The 22,810-nt window shown below is 42.6% G+C and overlaps 2 protein-coding genes across 3 annotated transcripts in view; both read right to left on the bottom strand.

The window, feature by feature from the left end:
- Nucleotides 1–16,371, bottom strand: part of TMCO4 (transmembrane and coiled-coil domains 4) — a 41,202-nt gene extending 24,831 nt beyond the window's left edge. The window contains exons 1-8 of one of the 2 annotated variants that reach the window (XM_040588009.1): nucleotides 16,316–16,371; nucleotides 12,541–12,725; nucleotides 11,944–12,118; nucleotides 7,310–7,337; nucleotides 5,208–5,340; nucleotides 1,473–1,570; nucleotides 649–792; nucleotides 9–128 (exon numbers count right to left, since the gene is read on the bottom strand). In XM_040588009.1, the coding sequence (XP_040443943.1) occupies nucleotides 9–128; nucleotides 649–792; nucleotides 1,473–1,570; nucleotides 5,208–5,340; nucleotides 7,310–7,337; nucleotides 11,944–12,118; nucleotides 12,541–12,719 (877 nt within the window). In that variant the 5' untranslated portion in view covers nucleotides 12,720–12,725; nucleotides 16,316–16,371. Of the gene's footprint in view, nucleotides 1–8; nucleotides 129–648; nucleotides 793–1,472; nucleotides 1,571–5,207; nucleotides 5,341–7,309; nucleotides 7,338–11,943; nucleotides 12,119–12,540; nucleotides 12,726–16,294 lie in introns of both variants that reach the window. The other variant, XM_040588010.1, reaches the window with a different exon arrangement.
- A 4,037-nt stretch (nucleotides 16,372–20,408) lies between these two features.
- On the bottom strand, nucleotides 20,409–22,641 carry RNF186 (ring finger protein 186). The gene has a single exon (XM_040587053.1). The coding sequence runs from the start codon at nucleotides 22,207–22,209 to the stop codon at nucleotides 21,289–21,291; it is 921 nt and encodes a 306-aa protein (XP_040442987.1). The 5' UTR covers nucleotides 22,210–22,641; the 3' UTR covers nucleotides 20,409–21,288.
- Between the last annotated feature and the right edge of the window lie 169 nt (nucleotides 22,642–22,810).

The raw sequence follows: 22,810 nt of genomic DNA, 5'->3' as shown, positions 1-22,810 counted from the left end.
GTTCTTACCATATTTGCCAGTGCACAGCCATCCAGTAATTGCTATGGTGATATGAAGCTGCTTTCCTTCAGTAAGTGGGAGGAATTCAAACTCTTCTATGGCTCCCACACGCTTCTTCATCTTGTATCCTACACACAGCAAGGCAGAAACATGGGTCTTAGAAATCACAAAGCAAGGACAGACTGATAACAGTAGAAGTTCATAAGAAATTACTCGGGTAATTGGAATAGGTTTTTTTTTTTCCTTTCTGAACCTCTCAGCCAGTTCATGCATTACTTAGAGCTTGGTAAGGCGCCAACATGATCCTTCTGAGCTTGTGCGATCTGAGGAAATCCCAGCAGAAGGCTTGTTTTGCTGCAGACCAGACATCAGTTGTAACAGCTGCTGCTCTCCATGGCAGCATCTTTCTAATCCAAAGCAGCAAGCTTTCATTTCCTTCATTAGCCACATACTGAATATTCTTCTCCTACTTGGGCATCAGGGGCTATGCAGTATCTTAATCAGCATTGAAATAAAAATGTCACAGTCCTAAGATTACACCTCGTATTGCTTCCCCTGCTCTGCAGAGCTCAGTTAAGTCATTAGCTCTGCATTTGCAGACATGATCCTGTGCCTCAGTAGCTGAGAAATGTGTCGTTGCTCTCTTACCAGTAAGGCCAGCTCCAGCCGCTCCAAAAAGGGATGCCATGACAGCAATTCCAGCAGTCGAACCTAAAGCAGCTGCTCCAGCACTTCCGATGATAGTAGCAGCTCCTGCAGCAACCAGTGGGGCAGCAAGACCCCCTGTCAAGCCTGAAGATGCAACAAGCAATATCACCAAACTGGTACCACTGACAAGACACAGTCAGTCATTTCCCTGTGCTGTGTGCGTACTGCTAATGCAACTAAGAGTACAAATCATGGTCTTTTTTGATCACCGTTGAAGGGGCTTTCTGAGACCCTCCCCAGGTCCTGAATCTCTGCACAGATTCCTTGACTGACTTCAGTACAAATGAAGAATAATTTAGAAGTCAAAGGAAGCATGTGTGGTATGCTGGGGTGAGCTATGCCCTATTTGCTTAGGAAACATTGATCTGGTCTCACATTATCTTGAACTCAGAGCTGGAATATCTGATCTTCTAACAACACAAGAGCAAAGAGGAGAAAACATTTTTTAAGGATAACAGCCTCAGTTTAATACGTCCCCCAGCCACTGAAGCTAAACTGGAATAACTTTTCCAGCTAATTCTTTCAGGTTTATTTTTGTGTGGCTGAAAATACTTTTCTTGGATTTGGTTTCTTTTGGTGTTGGTGGTTTTGGGTTTTTTTGTTTGAGGTGGTTTTTCGGTATCTTAAGTGACATACTACCTTCAGCCTGGCAAAGAAAAGTAGTGAACTCTTTTAAAATTAGAGCTTGGGCTAAAAGGTATGATGGCTAATGCTGTACATGCAATTCAGAAGCAAGTCTCCAAAATGCATAGGGCAAGCCTCACCTATCACTGTTCCACCCCCAACAGTTGCCAAACCGATCAGCAGGTATCTCTTCAGCTTTTTTCTTCTTTCCTTCTTTTTTCTTGATACCTCTGCAGTTCTGTGGGGGGAATTAAAAGCACAAAAACTGATGGAGAAGCCTGACAGATAACAGTGCTACATCAGAATCTGCTTTTATTCTCCTCAGTGTAATTTCCCTACCGGGAACAGTAAAAAGTAACATGCAGGTGTTGACTGTGACAACACACACAGATTTACGAGCATGGACATAAACCCACAGATTTAAATTGAAACAATTTAATTGCTGACAAAAGCCAACAGATGCTACTTACTTGGAAACCCCTTCCTAATGGGGCTGAAGCTTGTAAAAAAGAAGAAACAAAAAGTCAAAAGCATTTCAATAACTATATACTGCCTTTGTGTCTTAAAAAACCACAAGCAAGCTGTGGTTTCCACAAGTGGAAACATGGAAAAGTTTTTGAAACAAAAGGGAATAGGGGCAATTTGTGCTAACAAAGAGATGGAATTAAACTATTTTCCAGCCACAGTGTTTACATTGAGCCACTTTCTAATTGCACATCACAATATAATGTAATAGGTATTAAACACAGTCACTAGTTCATTTGTCTGTGTACATTTAAGCTACATTTTAACAAGCTTATCAGAAACAGGTAACTACACCTAAAAGGAACCTCTTATTAGCCACTACTTTTGGCTTGTCTTCACTGTCTTTGGTTTCTCTCTTACAAGAAATACTTCCCACTTCAGAGGAAAGTGTGAGAAGCAGAGGATACTGGAGTAAGTTGTTTACAGAGGAAGGTTCCTTCTAGCCTGCTTATGCAGCAGTTAATCTGGGCCTTGAAACATGAGAATTTATCTTGCTTCCAAACTTGGATATTTTCCTCTTAATCCTAGCTTAATTGTGGATTTTCATTATCCAGATAATTGCCTAATCCTTCCTGGAACCCCCTAAGCACACTGTAATTTTGATAAAGACAATTTTAGACGAGTCCCAAACAATATGCAGCTTTGTAAAACACAGCAGGAGGAGAATGAAGCACAGTGGGTGAAATCCCCACGTCACTGAAGTCAATGGCAGAACTCCCACTGACTTGCATGGCACGGAGACTTTGTCTCCACAGAGATCCTCCGAAAAAACATGGTGTATTACATTTGGCAGCTGCAGACGTAACTGTCCACAGAGAACAGCAGTGCAGCCTGCAATGGCTACCTTGTCAGCACTTTCTATATAACCAAGTCCACTTTCTACAACCCCGTGGTCAACGCAGTATTTGGATGTGCCCTAGTTGGTGTATGTAGTCCCCAGTCTGAATGCCTGGCTTTGGAAACAATTGCTGCTGGAGTTCTTTAAACAAGTGCTGCAGTCTGACTGTTAATACCTCAGCTGGCAATATCCAGCAATTTCTGTTCTACATAGTGGTTCATCAGCTTTTACAGTCAACATGCTGTTGTCTCGGGCTGCAAATGACATTGAGGGAGCTGAAATATGGCTAAACTGGCTTCAGTTGCGATAATGAGCAATTTGAGTTATGTGGGTAGAAAGATCGTTTGCAGCTAAATCCTGCCTGAAGATGCAGTAAGTAAAACAACTGTCATGAGAAGTTTTACCTGTCATTGCTTTCCTTCCGTAGCTGCTAGCAACTGCTTTTGACAGTTGCTTTCCTAATAGCTTCTGCATTACAATTATCGCTCGATTACTAGACTGCTTTTTATCCACTATGGTAATTAACTGCCTCTTCTGGTACTTCTTTACCCTCAGTGATCTTTGACGTGCAGCTCCTTGCCTGAACCACAAATTATATTCAGAGAGATTTTATAGGTGGAATTTCAGGACATTTTCCAATGATGAAAAGCGGCAGGAGTACAAGTTAGTGAACAACTGGTATCATGTTTCCCAGTTTCCTACAGAACTGTGTACAAAAGAGAGATCCACACCTGCAAGTCAGAACACATTTGGTGCTAGTAATACGGATTTAAGTGTTTGAAGCATTGTTCTATAGATGACTGTACATTTAACCTTGCAGGTGCTGGGCCACTGTCCAACACATCCACAGCAGCAAAGGCAGGAGCAAAACCTCCTGTTAACAAAGACCAGTAAAAAGCACCTATGAGGCAGCTGCCAGAACCCTGTTTGGTTGTTACTGTTCCAAAACCTCTTGGTGGATGGTCAAAGCTGGAAGCATCCTAAACAAATGTTAATGTATTCCCTGCCCCCAAATGTCTGTGAGGTCAAAGCGGTGACAGGTTTATATTCTGCTTCCTTTCCCCATTGACTCCTAACTTTAAAACAAAGGGTCATCGATTCCCCACAAATATCAGCCTTGTTTTAGCACTGCAGTAACAAATGTGTTCGCACTGCAGTCTTGGACTACTCTCACTATAAAGAATTTCTTTTTTCCTTTATCTAATAAGTATTTACTTCCATGGCTGCAACTTGGCCAAAGAACAAGATTGAAATCCATGGCTTTCACCACACCAGATATGCACAAAAGCCACCAGGCTAGCTGCAATGTTTGCAAGCCATGCTTGTAAGTATGCAGCGTAATTCTCCAGTTACTCTTGCCATTATCAGACACACTGCTATCTTTTGGGGTTGTGCTATAGGAGCCACAGTCCAATTGATGCAGAATTAAGTATTGGAGCATCATCTTTGCAAGTGACACCCCACCCTCGGCATTGGTGCTCTCTGCTCTAAAGGCTCACTCCTGAGTCTGCTTCCACAAAGCACAGCAACAGCCCCCACTAATACCAACCCTTGGTCCTGCATGCCAGATTTTGTGCTGTTTAGCAGTCCATGATCTTTGAGATTATTTTGACTTCCCCTTTTTACAGTGCGCTATAAAGTTAAGCTTTATTGAAATAATGGAAAGATTCCATGCTGGACCCCACAGTAATGTCTGAACTATACTGTGTCAGTGATGTTGATTAAAGCCTTTATTAGCACTCAGATTAATCTAATAATCTGTTTGCTGAGTTGAGAGGTAAAAATAGTAAAAGGTCCCTTGAAAGCCACTACGGACACATTTACTGCCTTACATATTACTAAACCTTCACATAATTCCTCCTGATAAGTGGAATATAAAAATACTACATTTCTTACAGACACCAACTTTTTGGCTGTTTCACATCTAAGAAGTAGTGACTAAAAGAATTAATCTCATATTAATAACACAGAATTAGGAGTCAGGTCTGTAAGTATCTAAAGATGCAGATTGTTGCCCTTGGAAATCTACCTTCAACAGGAGTTAGACAGCTGTCTCTTAAACAGGTACAGAGAAGGACAGATACATAGCAAATGAGCAGCTGAGGATCTAATCCTGAAGTTTACAGGAACTTCATTCTGCAAGAGGCAATTCTAGCTGAAGAATATTGTGCCACGAGATAAGGGACACAAGATCTTTGTGATGTATTTAAGCATAATCTACCGTCTAGGAGAGGAAACAGGAACAAGGAAATGAGGCTCCCCAGTGTGGAGTAGCCTTTACCAGCTTGCAAGGTTGGCTCTTGGCTCTGTTTTTAAGAATGCTGAGCCTTCCTGCTTCTCAGTGCAGCTGAAGTGCTGTGAGGGCTCGGCAACTCTAATCAAGCCATAAATTATTATGCTAAGAGCCATGGGGGGAATGATCAGAGACTGGACTTAGGAACAAGTAATTGCTGTTAAGTTTTCAAGCACCAGCAGTGTTTTTTCATCCCACAGTCACCCCAAATGTTCTTACTCTGACTCTTCCTCTTTTTGTTCCTTCAGGCTCTCAAGCAGAGATTCTTCCAGAACTTCCAGCTCCTCCAAGGGGATTCTCAGCAGCCAGGTGATGTGGCAGATCAACACCCTGGCTCGAGCATCATAGTACCCTTAAACAGAAGGAAGCCCAGGAAATCAATCAGTCTACATCACACCAGATTAAATAGCGAGTGGCGCACTCAGCTGTGCTAGAGGACCACGTCACATACAAGTACAGCTCCTTCCCTCAGGCCCTCTTTGTCTTCCATGTATTTGAACACGACTCCTGTTATCTAAAGAGAGCGATAAATGGAAAATCCTTCTTCCCTGTAAACTTCATCCTACGAATAGTCACTGCACCAGGTAATTGCCTCTATGGCAGGAGGATCTCAAATCCTTCGGTCTGCTTCCTCTGTGATTGAGGCCTTTTGGCTCTGGGTAGGCTGCATCTTTCTTCTCAACAGAGAAATGCTGCAGCAAGACCATTCCTAACTGGAAATATCAAATATATATCTGGGTAACATGACACAATATACCTCAGCTATGCACCAACGCAAGATACGGTATTTTTAAAAAATGCACCTCCATGCAAAAGCTTTATTTCCAATTCAACTTGTTGGCAACAAAAGGCACTCTGAAGTTTAAAGCTACGCACTGGCTAACCTAGCAGCATCGCTGACAACTGTTTGCAGGTATACTTCACTGCTGGAGATGCAGGAGCGGAGAGCGCACTCAGACAATGCCCAATAGGAAAAATTATTACTCCTGGGCTTATAAGCAGGTGTTCTTAACAAAAGACCCCCATTGTAAGTGTAATAGATTTTAAATTATTTGTGCCATCTCTTGCTTTTTTTAATATGTTTCTCTCAGTAGCACCTGCTGCTTCCTGAGGGCAGGCTTTTGTAAAGGGTTACAGTGCACTCTGGGATGAAAAAACGCAATTGCTTTTTTAGGGGTGGGTGAAGATACCAGCAACACCCAACTACAAAGTGTGTTTCTGATCACACATAGATCAAATACGGCATTTCGCAATCTATTAAGTTTATTTATTTAGCACCATCATTACCAGGATACCAAACTACTTGGTTTTAGGTAGGCTTTAATGACACCACTCTTAAGACCTGGGCTTAGTTGAGAAATAAGGAACTTCATCCCTCATATGTGCCATATCTTGCAAGCCCAAGCAGGTGTTTTAACGAGTAGCCTTCTTGCTTCCTGCCTGCTAACACACAACTTAGCTTTTTACTTAGCCAGCTTGGCAGCAAGTCAGCAAGGCTTGAAAATATATTTCTTTTAAATTCCAGCTTAGCAAAATAAGCAGTTTTGCAATGACCGACTTGTTAATTTTCCATTAAAAATAAAGCAAGAACAAAAATGGTACTTTGTTCTGCAGTGAAACAGGCTAATCAGCAACCAGTGAGTTCTTTCCTGGAGAACATGTTAAAACACAGAGATTTAAAAAATGCAAGGAGCAATATAGAAAAGGCTCCTTTTAGAAATGAACATTTTGTTAAGTAGGCAGTCTTTATTCATTAACTTTATTAGACTAATCCATGTTATGGATTGTAAACCAGAAAATTGTTTTATGTGTAATATAATATATGTGTAAAATCACATTTAGTTGTAATAGGCATCACAGCACACTCTGGAATTTATTCCAGGTTGTTTTTTTTTTTCTTTTTAGGCAACAAGCAATCTGCAGAAAGTTTGCTAGGCTGAGATTGTCACAACAGCTTTACTGCCTTCCTAAAGGAAGAAATTGTCTGCTCCCCTAGAAACACTTGAGTAGAAACACTCCATTCTAGGTATGCCGGTTCAGAATTTTTCTACTATCACGTACATTTGCATGCCAATGCACAGCATCTGGAGGCAAGGAGGTGAACAGTTGTTCAGTTTTTAACAGGTATTATTAATCATTCTTAATATAATAGTAGCTTTTCCTGTAGTGGACACAGAGAAAAGAGTGTGCTGCTTTTGCCAGAAAGGATGCTAAGATAAAATAGGATGCTAACTTGAGCTTTTTGAATGTTTCAAAGTATCAGATGTAAACTCAAGTACATTATTCTTACAAAGAACAAATGTAAACTTAGGTAAACTTACCATCTCTAAGAGAGAAGGATAGAAGGTCCTAAAAAAAAATAAAATTCAAGTTAAAACTGAAGATTTATGTCTGGAGGTATCAAAATGGAGGCACGAAACCCCATCAGACCATGACATAATTACTGCAGCATGTCAGTTCATAAGCATGGGAAGCCAGCACGCTACAATTCAGCAAGGCAGCACAGAGCAAAGCCAGATATTTCCAGTACAAAACTCTCCACATGCAGGTCCAAATGGCTGGATGGAAGTAGATAATGCTTGGTACATGCTGAAGCAACCTGTATTTTTTGTTATTAGCAACTCTGTTGCAGTTGAAAGCACCATGGTGACACCAGACGTCAAAGTTGGGAGAAAAGAGGTCTAATCTTCCTACCTGTCTAATGTCTTCTTGCTATATAGTCATATATATTCATATTTACACTATGAGTGACAGGTTTGAATGCTAGTCTAATGGACCAGTGGCCCCTATTTTCTTTGGTATTGTGGGCATTCATAGCTCCAGGCAGTAAGGCTGAACTGACATGAAGTTCTTTTGGATTAAGTGCTCAGAAATAGAAAACTCAGAATTTATAGCCATCTGTCAAGACTGAAGGACTTGACTTCTGTGTTAGCTCTTCATCATAAAAAAAAAATTGGAAAAACAAATCAATCCAATAGATGGTTTCTATGGACAAATCCATGAAAAAAAGAGGCCAGTGGTTTTACTACTGCATTCTCTTTTTATTGTCACTGGACAAATTTTAAGTTCTTTACGTAATTACAACACTAAGCACTAGCTCAGTCTAGCTACTTCCCTCTCCTACAGACAAGTAAAGCACAGCTGAATTTTACAGGGAATCCTTCAGCCCTTTGGGAACACAAAAAATGCAGCCAAAGATGTAGGAGGCTGCCAAGGAGTTTATAATTATTAGTCCCATAAGCTCCTAAGCAAAATTCGCATCATAAAAATGTCTCTAATCTTTTCCCTACTGCATGAGAAATGTAGAATGGAGAACAAGGCATCCTTAACCAACTCCTACCAGAAGAGGAGCGAACTGTAGATATAAGCTAAGTGCCTGGACTCTGAGTATCATTTTAACCTGAGAAAAATCTGCTGTTTCATAAAGGAGAAGAGCTTTTGCATAAGTCTGGGAAAACCAAAGGATTAGGGCAGCTCAACTCCCACCTATGGGTGCTTTTTCACCTGGTACAGTCCCAGAACCTGCTGCTTAATGTTTTCACACACACAGCTCTACTGTTGAGTATCTAGGTGGCTGTTCCTATCCACAGCGAAGCCTTCTTTTGCTTGCCTGTCCTGCAAATCCTAATGGGATAAGGTTTTCTAGAAGATATCTGTTGGGCTGGGCTCTGCACAAAGCAGTCATTGCTGCTCCTTCATCGTGCATCTCAATGGCCAAAGCGCTCACCCAAGAAAAGGAATATCCTGCTTTTCCATCACCAGTGTGTGAATAACCCTTTTGTCACTGAATCACGTCTCCTCTGTTCCCCTAATCACCACAATGCAGAAAAAAAAAAGGCTTCTCTTTAGGTCCGGCCATGATTAGTACCCTGTACATGCACACACGCTGCAGACTGTTCCCCAGGCTGGTTGGTGGGATGTGGGAACTGGAGACATGAATCCCTACAGGCAGAGGGAGAGATGTAACTCTGGTTTCCCAAAGCCCGAGTACTGTGACTACGCAGGAATTAGGTAAGTGGGCACCATCACCTCCTCCCCAGCTGCGGTTTTAGAGGGAAGGGTTGGACAGAGGTGTCAAAGCCCAGCAGAAGGTCCAAGGCTGGGAGCTCCAAGCAGAAAGTTGATGAAGCAAAAAGCTTGAAGTCTAGAAGAGGGTGAAGCTTGTGACCTTGTTGCCATTGTTTTCCATGGACTAATGTAAGCAGCCTCTTGAGCAGGGTTACTGGTTTATGCAGCAACGATTTGTAGGCAATAAATTCTCCCTGTGTGTTGCAAAGGGAAGCATGGGTGTTGACTCAGGTCCTGTACGATATGCCCAGTATCATCTGTGGCACCTAATATCAAATAACCTCTTTTAAAAATCTAGCCTAAGCAGTTGCCTCCATGCATTTCAAAAGATGACAGATGGATACAGGTAATTAGGTGATAAACTGGAACTACTGTTCTTATGGCATCTGTGCCAATTAGCATTCTCAACTATTACTAATTGGTTTAGGCTTTGCACATACTGCTGTGCAGTCACCTGAATTCAAATCAGCATTGGTTACATTAGTTCACAAGTAGTATGTTTCCCTCCTCTAAGCAGTGGTTGTTATATTTCAGTCTTATTTTGAAACTGGAGTTTTCAATCTCCCTGTGAACTCTGTGCACACTACCACCTATATGACTGAGAAACCTTACAAAGGGAAGCAATCTTTATTCGGAGTCTTTGCCAGCTTTTAATGAATTGCTGCAAGTTCAAAACCCATTTCCTCAACAACAGAGAGCACCCAATCTGCACTGCAGTGGAAGAAACTGTATTGTGTGTGGAAAGACACAGGAAAATGGGCATTCAAAGTAAAAATTATTCATAATAAGAACTTTCAACATTTTGTCACCTATCATCATTTCTTCACCTCTTTTTGTTGCACTGCCTTCTCATACCGCACCCACAGCCTGTGTGTTATAACTACTGTCCTTAAAGGATTTGGTTAACCAACGTTTGCCTGTATTAGTCATCTGCAATGAATGCAAACAAAGATAAAAATCCATAAGGCTCAAATTTTCATTGAATCAACGCTAAGCTCATCTCTAATCTCCTGACCTCATGTATCCTCCCTTCAGCACCTTTGAGATGGAGGGCATTCAAAAATGCAGGTGTTACTGCCAACAGGACCCTGCCACTGAACACACTGAGCAATTAAAGTGTATAGTTGTTATAGGAACAGTAAATGTTGCGTCAGTAGCAGCTGATTACGAAGAAGCAAGAGCACCATAAATCAACATATCAAGAATTCACAAAGCTTGTGCTGTAGCTTGTTTATTTTCAGGTAAGAAGGAAAAAGCTGATCCCAGCTTGATACACTGAAATTACCCACATGCCAGCAGACTTTCCCAAACACACCTTGCAAGCCTCTGCTGCCTTGCTCTACAAAAGTCTTTCATTCTCTCTCTCCTTTGACAAAATCAATCACCTTGCTCATATACAAGACTGCATAAGGCACTGATGTTGTGGCATAGACTGATAGCTATTCCTGATCTTTGCTTTTAACTAATCAAAGAATTGTTATCTACAGCTTCTGTATTCCACCTGAATCCAGGTGATAAGTGCCTCAGTTCTCTGGATCAGAGCAAAATACCGCGCGGTCCTGCTGATTCGGAGCCACTTCTGTAAAAGCACATGGAGCCCTTACGCAACATATGCTCAGAGGAAGCACAAGCTAGATTTCACCAAAATTTCACCCTTAATAAACTCAGCAGCAATGCAGGAAGACTTGCCTAAATCTAGAGAATCCATCCTGAAGCAGAGAGAATGAGGTTAAATAACCTGGGAAGCACCAAGCCATCTAAATGCAGAAAGAAGCAAGTGTGGGTTTATTGATTTTGAGCAAACAAAATCAAAACAGCTGCTTTTATTTTAGAAGACCTGTCCTAACGTATTAAACTTATGATTCTCTGTCGCTATACTCATACTGTTACAGGACTTTGAGCATTATAACATTTGGATGTTTGGAGCAGATCCTCTGAAGCCTTTTATGGACTGACTAGGAGACAGGAAAGATGGCTGAGATAATGGGAGCTGGTCATGATGACCAAGGAAGTTCACTCCTATCATATCTTTCCTTATGCAGTTGTGTTCTCACATCTCCTCTTCTGTCAGGCCATTGCTAAAGGTGAGTGTGTGCTGTTACTCAATACAGGAGCACTGTCTGCACAAAGGATGTCTCGCTGTTCCCTTGTGTGCAGCATACGGCGTAGGGTGTGAGGTGACAGTGGCCACATTATGTGTGGCATCAGTGGTAGCCTACCGTGCTCTTTGCCCTGCACAGCATAATGTGTGGCTGGATGAGCAGATATCTTCCCCAGCTGAGACTCTGCAGCAAAGGTGAACACCACCGAAATGCTTCACCTTTTTTATCTCTATGTCAGCTTTTACATCAGAACATTATGGAGTTCCAGTCTCATTAATACTTCCTTGGTGAAAGAAAATAAAGTCACAATAACTTATTGCCTTCCAGTAAAAGCTGACTCTGGGAATTGTGCTGTTTGGAGCATGTATGTAGAGGTGTTTTGTATTGCAGCTACGGTAAAGAGGCTTTTAAGCAAATTAAAATCAGGTCTATCATGTTCAGTGTTTCACCAAAATCTGTAAAACACACACATGAATCAAACCCACTGCAATAATACAGTCAAAGTAAAAAGTTTAACAGTTCTTTGTTCTGTAGAGTGAAAGCATCAAACACACAAAACATTAATTCAACAGGCAGCAACCATGCCTCGTGTTCATCACTTCCACAAGCTGTTTATGGATAGAGAGACCACCAGTCACCCACACAGCTGCTCAGAAATATATGCATATCAGAAATATTAATTTTACATTCCTGACTGTACAAACAGAACCTCCGTTACAAACAGACACGTATGACAAATCTCTCCTGCAAAAGCAAACAAGGGTGAGGGGAGCGTATGAACTTACTTGGGTAATGACAACTGGATTTTCTTTCAAGGTGGGATCCTTCAGCAAAATCTGGGCAAAAGTTTCTGTGCCCTCACCTCCTAAGCCACTAGCAAATGCTGTCATGGCGGGTAAGACAGCATCGGGCAGGTCCAGCCATTTCACAAAGCCCTCAATGAATTCCATCCTGAAGGAGCTGTAAGGCAACAGTCACAGTTTAGGCTCTGTAACTGGGTACTTTCACAAGCTGTGAAAGTTTCAAATGTTGATCTGTTACTGTTCACACAAAAAGCAAAGCATTGTAAGAAGTCGGCAGAAGTTGAGTTGCTACACAAGCTGGCTAAAGAAACAAGCGAGCAATCTGAATGGGGCCAGACCTTACTTCAATGCAGGCTGTGAACTCTGCAGTATTAAGGGATGCAATTTGTGCTTAAGTATAGAAGTCTTAAAAGGTGTAAGAAAGTCAGTACATTTAAGAAAACACAATAAGAAAATGTCAAAAGGATCTTCCACTCCCCTAACTTCAGAAGACCCCATCCAGAGTCTGATACCACCTCCATCTGAGCTGCTGCCCAAAAGCCACCTCCTTTGCTCACCCCCTGCCACCCCGTGTAGTACCTTTGCTCTTCTTCAGGGAACAGCGATGCTAGGGATATCCCACAAAGTGCCGCATAAGCAAATCTTCCCGGTTCACCCAGCTGCTGGCCCAGAAGCACACACGGTTCTTTTTCACCTGCCTGTTCAGCCTCGCTATGCTGTTTCGAAGTGCAACCTTTCCACTTCTCTTCTGCAGCCATTTTTACCTGCAAGTTCAAAGAGGAAAAAGCAGAAGAAAAAAAATGATCCAATAAACAGCTGGAAACCAGGAAGCAAGGAGACAAATCGCCGTTGATTTTTCACTGTCACACTTGCTGTCAGTATTAAGACAAGTCTGCCAAGGTCCAGCTTGTGTATCCCCCCACAACATGGTGCTGTGACCACAGAAGACAACAGGAGACCAACTCTTCACCAATTCTCAAAAGTTTTGCACAAAATGAGCCAACAATATTTCAAAGAATGAAAGAAGTCCTCTTCAAGATGCAGAGACTGAGCTCCAGTCAGGCATATCATTCACATGTTTACTGCAAAAATAGCGTGTAGAATAAAAGCTCTGCACCTGGTGCAGGGACCAGTACAGCTGCCTGGGAAATAATTTGCCTCTCATCCTCAGTCCAAATCACTCCTCTGTTTATTTTGCATTAAGAAAGTTGAGTCTAGCTGCAGCCTCTGATGAGAAGGATTTTTAGCGTGTCCCATGGACATTGCTAGGCTTTGCTTATAACATTTTCTTCTTTATACAACCTGCCACTGCTTTTTCCCCAAACATAAAATCCCTGCGTTGCATGGACTAGAGCTGGGCCAAAATATTATTTTTTAGAGTGCAGATGTGCATGCTTCCAACTGAATGGCTTACAACCGCTGCCCCGGAGCTCCTCTGATTATACAAGCAGCTGACAAGATGACTGAAACCAGAGAGATGTGACAACAGCTCATTTCACAATTCAACGTGGGTAACAATCTGCTCCAAAGCTCACCTGCATCACCTGACATTTCTACTGACTTCATCAAGATTCAGTTGGTTTCTATGGGGCTCAAATCACCTATTTCATGATATACTTCATATTTAAATGTTTCCTTTTTTTCTGAGCCCTGAAGAAAAGAAAGTGGCTAAGTAGAAATTAGGAGCCCATGACACTACAGCTGAATCTCAGAGGATGCAGAGACCATTTATGGGATTGTTTTAAGAGTCCTCAAAGAAATAAATGCAGCACAGGAGCAGCTCTTTTTAAAGAGATTTTTTTATCTGGGTGCTGTCTGTCATGGTCTTCCAGGAAAGGTGTCTGTCTTGCCTTCCGCTCAGAAATTTATTCAAAGTGATTTGCATTGCTCAAGCTTTCGCTATTTAACTGCTGGTACATAAATGCAAAGAAAACTCATCACTTGAGGGCTGATGGTTATCAAAACTTGCACCTCTCTCCCTGAAGGAGCTCAGCCCCCCTGCAACAGGTACCTCCTGGCATGTCAGTGGCTTGAGCACACGGGTCTAAGGCATCTCGGTGTGTTTCCATGGAAACATCACATTCCAACAACATGGGAGCACAAAGTCCGCAGGAATAAACTAACTGTTATTTCCGTACCACCCAGAGAAGGGAAGGGCTGGATTACGCTTCCCTAGGGAGAGCAGGTACCTGGGATCAGTCTCAGCCCCAGCACCAACCTCAACACACAGCAGCATTTATGCTTGCTGAAGTGCAGCTGTAAAGGTGGTGCAGGATGTGCCTCTGTGCTTTCCAGAACTTTCTAACAAAATCCCAAGACTGTTTTTTAATTACCTCAGCAGCTCCAAAGCCCTCATTTGGACCATGAAAATCCATTTCACATCACTCACTAGGCTCCGATCTTCCTAAAACATCCAGACTTATGGACCAATTTGCCCAGAAATAATCTAATTTACAAGTTAGATAAATAACCCAGTTTAAAGTTTCAATAACTTTGCAAACAATTACTTGGAACGTCTGGTCACCTCTGGACACAGACCTGTGAGCTTATTATAGAGACAACACTGAAAATAAAATGCCCCTCCCTGCTGTGATAGATTTATTGATTTGTTAACACAGGCTCATATGAAAAGCGAAGCAGCTAAAAAGGATCCAAAAACAGTACAGCTGTTTAACCTTGTTTCCCAATAACACAAAAGATATGACCAATTGTGGAGCGACACTATAGTGGCTTCTTGCATGCAACTTTATTGCTATTATGCAACAAATAATTCACAATGCTGACCATCTAAAACACCCAGAGAAAGTTTTGAAAGACTTTGAAGGTGCTCTGATCAGTATGCTCAATGTACATCAAATGTATCAAGTATATCAAAAAGATACATACACAGGTATCTATTTCTTCATAAATGCCTAGGAAATAATGGGGTTGGGTTTTCAGACATGCAGCATAAAAAAAGGGCAATATGTGATTCAGTAAAGAAACCTTGGGCCAAGAAGTTCTGTCACTAAATTCAAGAGGAGGGAATTGAGAGCTAGAAATGTAACTCAAAAGTTATTTACAGCTTGTGGCACTGGAATTCACATCTTTGTCTTGAACAATGTGATTCAGCAATCAATAGCATTGCCATAATCTGAACCAAAGTGACACTTTTTTTATCACTTCCAGTGCTCACTTTTCACACAAAGCCCTTTGTTTTCTTGACAGGTGGTGTGTTTTATATAGCAGCTCCCACAGTCCTATTTGGAAAGCAGAAAGACAACCCTAAAGATAATCCTAATCTAAAACTGTACAATACACATGTGCTCCCTGCTGCTGGAAGGAGAAATACAGAGATGCTGGCATTGCATTCGTCCAAAACTATGACAAAAGCAGCCAAACCGCTGATGTGTTAATCTCCAAGACCCTCAAAAGTTAACAAGGCATCTCATTAACTTCAGATAACTAGCTGTAGATAATTATTCAGATGGGGCTGGCCAAAAAGTCCCTTAGCAAGGCACACTGAAGGACAGCACAGCTGAACTGCAGTTAAGCATCAGACACAACAGACTGTGGAAGTATTTGGGCAAATGAGTCTTCTTGGGGACCTGCATGGGACTCCAGAGCCACACAAGTGCTCACATGCTGGCAGCACCATGTGATATTAATCCATAGATATGAAGTACGAACATGGAATGCAATTAATTCAGTCCTGGATAAAAATCACATCTCGCTGCAAAAACACATGAATGTGATACAGATGGCCACTGCAGAGATGCATGCTGAATGTAAAACAGGGCTCAGAGACGGAGGGGATGGGGAAAAGCTAAAAGCTTAACTAGTTGCAAAACAGAGTGCGTGTGATTCGGTTAATCCAGATGCTTGTAGCAGCAGCGCCAGAGAAGCAATTTCATTACACAGAAGGTGGCAAAGCCACCAAGAGGGATGAGGCCAGCAGGGAGAAATCACTAGTGGGAAAATGTGAGGGAAACACCTCAGCTGGGAAAGCTGTGAGGAACAACACCTCCACAGCTGCCGACACTCACTTCTACCACAAATCCTGTGTGGCTGACATCTCTGCTGCTAGAATACAAGCTTTTTTTTTTTTTTTTTTTTTAACAGAAAGTAGCACTTTTGACAACCACTGAGGAAAGCAGTCTCCTCGGAGAGTGACCTGAGGAGAGGGGTCCCATCTGAGGAGAGGGGAGCAACCTGAAGGAGAGGGGAGCGGCCTGAAGGAGCAGGGTCCCGCCTAAGGAGAGGGGAGCGGCCTGAAGGAGAGGGGTCCCGCCTGAGGAGAGGGCCCGGCCGCCCCCTCAGCCCCACCCCAGCCGTTAGCAGCCCCTCTCCCCACCTCTCCCAGCCCGACCCCGACCTGCCGCCGGCCCGGCCTCAAAGAGCAGCAGCCGCCGCTGTCTTCCGCTTCCTGCCCGTCCCGCCGCTGCTGCGCAATGTGCGTATGGCAGGCGGGCTGCGGCTCGCCTACGCGACTGGCGTAGCGCGGCGCTCAGTTTGCGGAGCCGAGCTGGGAGGCGCGCCGGGCTGAGGTGATGGTGGCGCCGAGCCGACAGCCAGCCCCGGGCCGGCCCTTTCCCGGCTGCCGGCCCTTTCCCGGCTGCCGGCCCCTTCGCGGGCGTGGTGGTAGGCGCATCTCCACCGTGAGATGGGTATAGCGGCTTTTGCTCTCGCTGCCCGCCTTTATCTGCGGTCTTGGGCCTTGTATGCCGCATTGGTGGCTCGCAGGGGGTTCAGGCCTACCTGGGTACCAGCCCTTTCGCTCTTTTTTTTCCTCAAGTCCTTCCAGTCCTAAAGCCCTTTTCCCCCCTGTGAGAACCTCTCCATCAGAGAGGTAGGCACGTGAGTTTCGTGAAGCTGCTCTCAGGTTCCTACCCCAGGAGTTTTCTGCCATCTCCACACAGGACAGGTTGGTGTCGCTGGGGGTTACCCTGAGGAAAACTAAAGCTTTAGTGGAGTCTTGAATTTTGTGCTGTATTACCGGGTGGGATCCCAAAGCCATAGGAACAGAAGCTGAAGTGTGTGTGTATATATGCACTCATCAGACCAATGTAAGGGCCATGTACATATTGCTGATAGCAGCAGGGTTACTGACACAGTCACCTCCAGAGGTTTTGTGTCACTCTGGTTATTTGGCCTTGCAGAAATCCAAATACTTTGTGGAGTTAGTTCAGCTATCCAAGCGTAATGTTTTTGCGTTGTGTTTTGGGGGTTTAAGAAATGCATTTGCTGCGAGAGCAGTCTCCAGCTGGAACCCTAAGTGCAGTGCATAGTAATCCTCAGAGAAATCGGTATTTTTCGGGGGGGAGAGAGCAGTTTTTGTGTATAGCCACATTTCACAAAAGCAAAACTGGTTTTGGTTGCTTGGTAGCTGGGGTAACTGATACGTACTTTAAAACATGCTATGTGGGACTGACTTATAAATACATTTTTAAAATAAGCTGGGTACCAATTCTGTTTAAAAGATGATTTTTCTTTGGCCAAAGTCTTGTCCTGGTTGCATGGTACTAATGTTAGACACCCCCCTCAAGTGTACTCGCACAAGTACTCATGTTAAATATAGGTATTTTCAGCATCATCATGTAGTCATTAAATATGACACTGAAGTTCAAAAGGCGAGTTCTGTTGATTCCCAGTTAGGGTGCAGAAGGTATCTGCTTCACCTGTGACTTTACCTCACTTGAGTAACTGCACAACACAACAGACAACTTACAAATGGTTCACAACAAGTAAGGAATCACCTGGGCATAAATCTGTGGAGATCTTCCCAGAGCAAGATCTGCAAATTAGTTTCATGTAGATTTGCCAGTTCTGTGTTTGAGGACCTAAAGTTCTGTTTGTACTGAATCTGAGCGGTGTGGAGGTGTGAAATGTCTTATTTATTCCATGTTTATTTTTGCCTATTTGTGTGGTAATGCAGAAGAGCTGTTAAAAGTGGACCAAAACTGAAGTTGAGCGGAATGACAATTAGGAGCGAGTTTTACCAGATGTTGTAAACTTGGGATCTCATTATATAGTTTAATAGTAATCAAAGCCAGCACAATTATGGATAATTTAAAGTTCTGCAGATAAAGTGAGACTTCTACATCTAACAGTAATTTAGAACACCTACACTCTGAATTTTTCAGGCACCTGTCTCACTCTTACATAAGTAACTAGTGACTGTGGTGGTTGATGGTGCTGTTTGTTGAAGAGAAGCCTGGAAAGGGATTGGGATAGGAAAAGTTGTGGCATTGGGAAGGGTCCTGTGGGCAGAGGGGCAGTGCAGAAGCACAGCATGACAAAAAGATAGACGTATTTTTTAACTGAAACTCACTTGTGTACATTCGTTGTTAAACAAAGTACCTTTGATGCTTCTGGTCCAGGATTCTGTCTATACAGACTATAGGCTTTAAATACTGATGTTGGGTCTTATGATGCTCTTAATGCCTCAATGGGATTCTGTCTTTGTAAATCCCAATTCTCAGATATTTATGCAGTTTCTTGGGTACATCTGAGTATTACTGCCTGGGCCCATTTCTCATTATGAACCTCTCTCTTTCAGGCTGTGGTGTGTTAACCTAATCACTCTCTGAAATTGGGAGCCAGCTAGGTAAGGTAAGCAGGGCAACGTAGTTCAGAGCTGAAACTTTCTTTCCAGGAATACTGGCATGAATTAAATCTGAGTACAAAAAAATCCTTTCCATTTTGGAATGGGAATACATTTCTGTTGGCCTTTTCTCCATAAACTCAGTTGCTGCTTCAGAGGTTTATGTTGTCATGGAGCCTTATCTTGTCAGATGAGAATCGCAGCTGTTATAAAGATATCAGGTTCTAGGACCTAATGACTTCCACCAACATCCATGAACTCTGAATCAGCTGATTGTTAGTGGCTCTCAAAGGCTAAAGAAATGTTTCAGTTGAACTGCTGAATGCAAGCTTGGAAGCTGCTGATGCAAAGCAGTTGGGGTGGAAACCTGGAGTTCCATGGCTGCTAATCTTACTGTATGGATCCATAGGGGTTTTTTCAGTGGGCCAATCTCTCACTGGTAGCCAACAGAGCATGCACTTCCTTCTTGCTGCTGTATACCGCCTTGAGGGAAGCCCTTTTTTGTTGGCCTTTTTTATTTTTGGCACTGGAGAAATTAGTGTAAAAGAACTTGAATGCACCCTTTTGGAAGGACAGGGTATATAACAAATGGATTTTTCCTGTTTACATTAATTCTCTGATTTCATTTGTTCACACACATGGGCTGGCAAGGTCACATGGGCTGGCCAGCTCCATTGTGAGTGATACAAGGACAAGGGATGCTGCCTCTATATTCTTCATTATATTTCATTTTGTTACGTCTATTAATTATATTTCTGGACTGACAATGACAAACTGATACTGAGTTCAATGTATACACCCTTCTGGAGTTGTTTGATATTTTGCTTGGTCTCTTCCCTCAGGCAAAATTCCCCAAGTTTTATCTTTTTTGTTGTTGGTTTTTTTTTTCCTCCACCAGTTGGGATAATGTTATGGCTCTAGTCCAGCTCATCTTTGCCATCTTATCTTTAGGACAGTCTGTTTCTTCCTGCTATCTGGTTGTTTGAATGAGACCAGTGTAGCAATTAGCACATGATCTTCCTTTAACGCTTCTAGCTTACTCTGATGCATTCATGCACACTACGTTCAGGCCAATACGAATTGTTACAAACCTTTACAGTACCAGTCACCCACTAGTGCTGGTGAAGGGAACTCGACAAGAAAACTGTCTATGAGCTGAAAGACCTGCCAAGAGTTTCTAAAATTATTTTCAGTAAAGCTGAATAACTGTTCCAGTCTTTGTATTTGGAATAATACAGTATTTGGATTTAAAGCTACCTGCCTTTTCCCAATTGAAAAGCTTTTTTTCTGGTTGGATATTAGCAAATGTTACTATATATGTACTCTGCAATAAGCCAGTTGCTGTCCAAATATATGAGAAAACCCAAAGCATTTATTTCCCTTGAAGGTTTGTGTTTTGGGGCAGAAAACAGACCTGTTTTTTTCCAAGACTCTAGGAGGAGAACAGCTCCTTCCCCTCTTAGTCTAATCTGTTTTATCTGCTGGTGAGACACTATGTATATTTATATACTGAGCAACTGGAGTACATCAGTTTCCATTCTTATCGAACACAAATATTTACCCCAGGCCTGATCCAAGGTCTCCTGAGATCCATGGTGCTCTTAAAAATGTAACTTAACTAGAGCAAACTCCTGATTTTTTCCAATTTAATTTTAGTTGGGTTATAGGGTATTCTGTTAGCAACTAAGTATTTTTTTAAATAAAGGAAAAAAAATCCAACACATTACTGCTTTGCTTTACTCACCAGCTCAATTGTGCAGACTCCCTAATATGCTTTCTCAGCTGTAGTTCCTGTCAATGAGGAAACTGTGAAATGTTTTGATGTGAATTGTCAGTGAGGAATTGAAACACAGAAGTCAATGAGTAATTAATATTACTGAACTTTAATGGACACATTCCATGTAAAAATAGCAGATGTGGTATGGTGTAACAATTGACAGGTTTCTGTTTATCTCTGTAAGCATCTCCAGGGGCAATGTTGAACCTAACATGAAGAGGGCAAGAAGAGAGGTGGTACAGGTAGCCAGATAAAGGAATTCAGGTGAGAGGAACCATTTCTGTGCTAAATAACATGGGGAATATTGAAGGGTCATGAACTTCTAAGAGCCTTACCCTTTGCAAGCCACAGACTCAAGATCAGGAGTGTTGATTTTGCCTTCTCCTCTCCAGTTTTGTGTGTAACTTAAAATGGCATCAACTGACATCCCCTTTTCCCAGTCCCTTTCCCGTCCCTACCAACAACCATTTGGGCAGTGATAGGGATTAAGTGATAATCTGGGTTAAAACTACTCTCTTCCACTGAGGCTAGGCTAAATTTAGCAGTCTCATTTCCCCACATTGTCACAAGAAAAGGTGTACGTGTGTTAAGAGACCAGGAAAACACAACCACAGGATTTTCACAGGACATATCTGTCAGGAGTTTCAGATAATGTTCTGAAGTGCTAATCAGGAAATGACATGGAGAAGAGCAAAATGACAAAAGCAAACCAACAAAATTATTAGTCTGGGATAAAAATTGTATGGAAAGCCTACAATTTTTATCTTGTATACACCAACATATAAATATTTGACTATGTTTCCAGTAATGAAATTTAACAACTCATTGCTATTGGGCCAACTTAGGCACCTGTTGAATTTATTGCGTGAATGATTGCTTTCAAAGTCCAGTAACTGACTGGCGCGCCTAGGATGCAGCTTTGCAGGCAGGACTGGTCCATTCTCTCTCGGCAGCGCAGGTTATTGTTTCAGGCGATGGCAGCAATGTGAGTCTCCTTGCGGCAGGAGGTGAGCAAGTCCCTGTTACACCTCCAGTAGAATTTAGGAGTGCAGCAAAGCACCATAGACAGGACCAACCCCAAAGTCAGCATGAGACAAATTACCCATTTTATCAGCCCAGAGTATATGAATGGGAGGATGAGGATAGTGAGAATGACCACAAGCAGCAGGAGCAGCACTAGTCTCTGGATCGCCAGTCTGTTGTCCGCTGGAACATTTTCATCTCCGTGTAAAACATCTTGGCTGGTCAGAGTCCAGCTATTTTTGTCCAGCCCTATGGCTGAGATGTGTACCTCAGGGTTTGAATCTGGGTTTTCCAAGTGCTCCATGATGTCTTCTTTATTTTGAAGTGTGCGGATGAGTCCTCCTGACACAAAAGTGGCTTTTCTGCACAGGGGGCAGGTGATGATCCAGGTACTCTCTTCTTTCCTGAGGATGAGCTTGAGGCAGACTGCGCAGAAGGCATGCTGGCAGTCCAGGAGCTTTGGTACTCTGTAAATATCATACTTGTTGAAGCAGACTAGGCAGTCCGTATCAATAGACGTTGTGGTTGGACACTGGTGGTTCATTTCAAAACTGCATGCTTCAGAAGGGTTTATGTTCGTTAGCGTAACAAGAGGCTTTGCGTTTGGGCAGTCTCTTTCAGAAATTGCTGGGTTAATGGCATCAGGACCGTCTTGCTCTGTGCCTGAAGGTGTCTCAATTTCTTTAAGATGTTCTTCCATAAATCCCAGTCCCTTCACATCGGCAGCGTTTTCGGTTAGGGGTCCTGCTCTGCTCATTTCTGCAGCACCTTCTGCAGCGAGCACAGGACTGTCCTTGTCGGCCTGAGGTACTCCAGGAGCTGTCGAGCTGTTTCCACTGTTTGGCTTGTCAGTGGATTTCTCCATGGAGATAAACCTCAGTGCTGTTTGTCTTCCCTTAGCTGAAGGATTTTCTGAGTTTCTGGCTCCTTATATGTGTTGCTTTATTCCTGTTATATGCATGATTGATTAGTGACAGCTAGCTTTAAGCGTGTTGTGCTCTTACAATACGGTGCTTTTATGAGATGGGGACCTGAGTTAATCATTAACTTATGGCCAAGATGTTTTACAATGGCTGATAATATCACTGAGCAACTTCTGTCCGGAAGCAGACCCCGTGGCGTTAACAGACTGCAGCTTTCTTCACTGTGGTAGCCAGGCACTACCATTATTATTAAATTAGTACTTTATTTGTTGAAAGCAATTTCACTGGTCTCTAAACACTTATTTGCTGGACAGCAACAGATTCAGAGGAATTATCTGATATTAACACTGGTGTATTGGGTGCAGTACTTTGATTAGAGAGAGCATAAGTATCACCAGTTTTGGGAGCTCTGGCTAGGAAGTCTGCTCTTGCTTTAGCAATACTCACTACCCTCGAGCTGGTACCCTACAGCACAAAGTAAAGAATGAGATTATTAATGTTGAGCATTAAATGTCTGATTATTATCAACTCTTTTATCCTAGG

This window comes from Falco naumanni, chromosome 3 (genome assembly GCF_017639655.2).
Source record: "Falco naumanni isolate bFalNau1 chromosome 3, bFalNau1.pat, whole genome shotgun sequence".
Classification (NCBI taxonomy): Eukaryota; Metazoa; Chordata; class Aves; order Falconiformes; family Falconidae; genus Falco; species Falco naumanni.
This window is presented reverse-complemented; position numbering and strand designations above follow the sequence as displayed.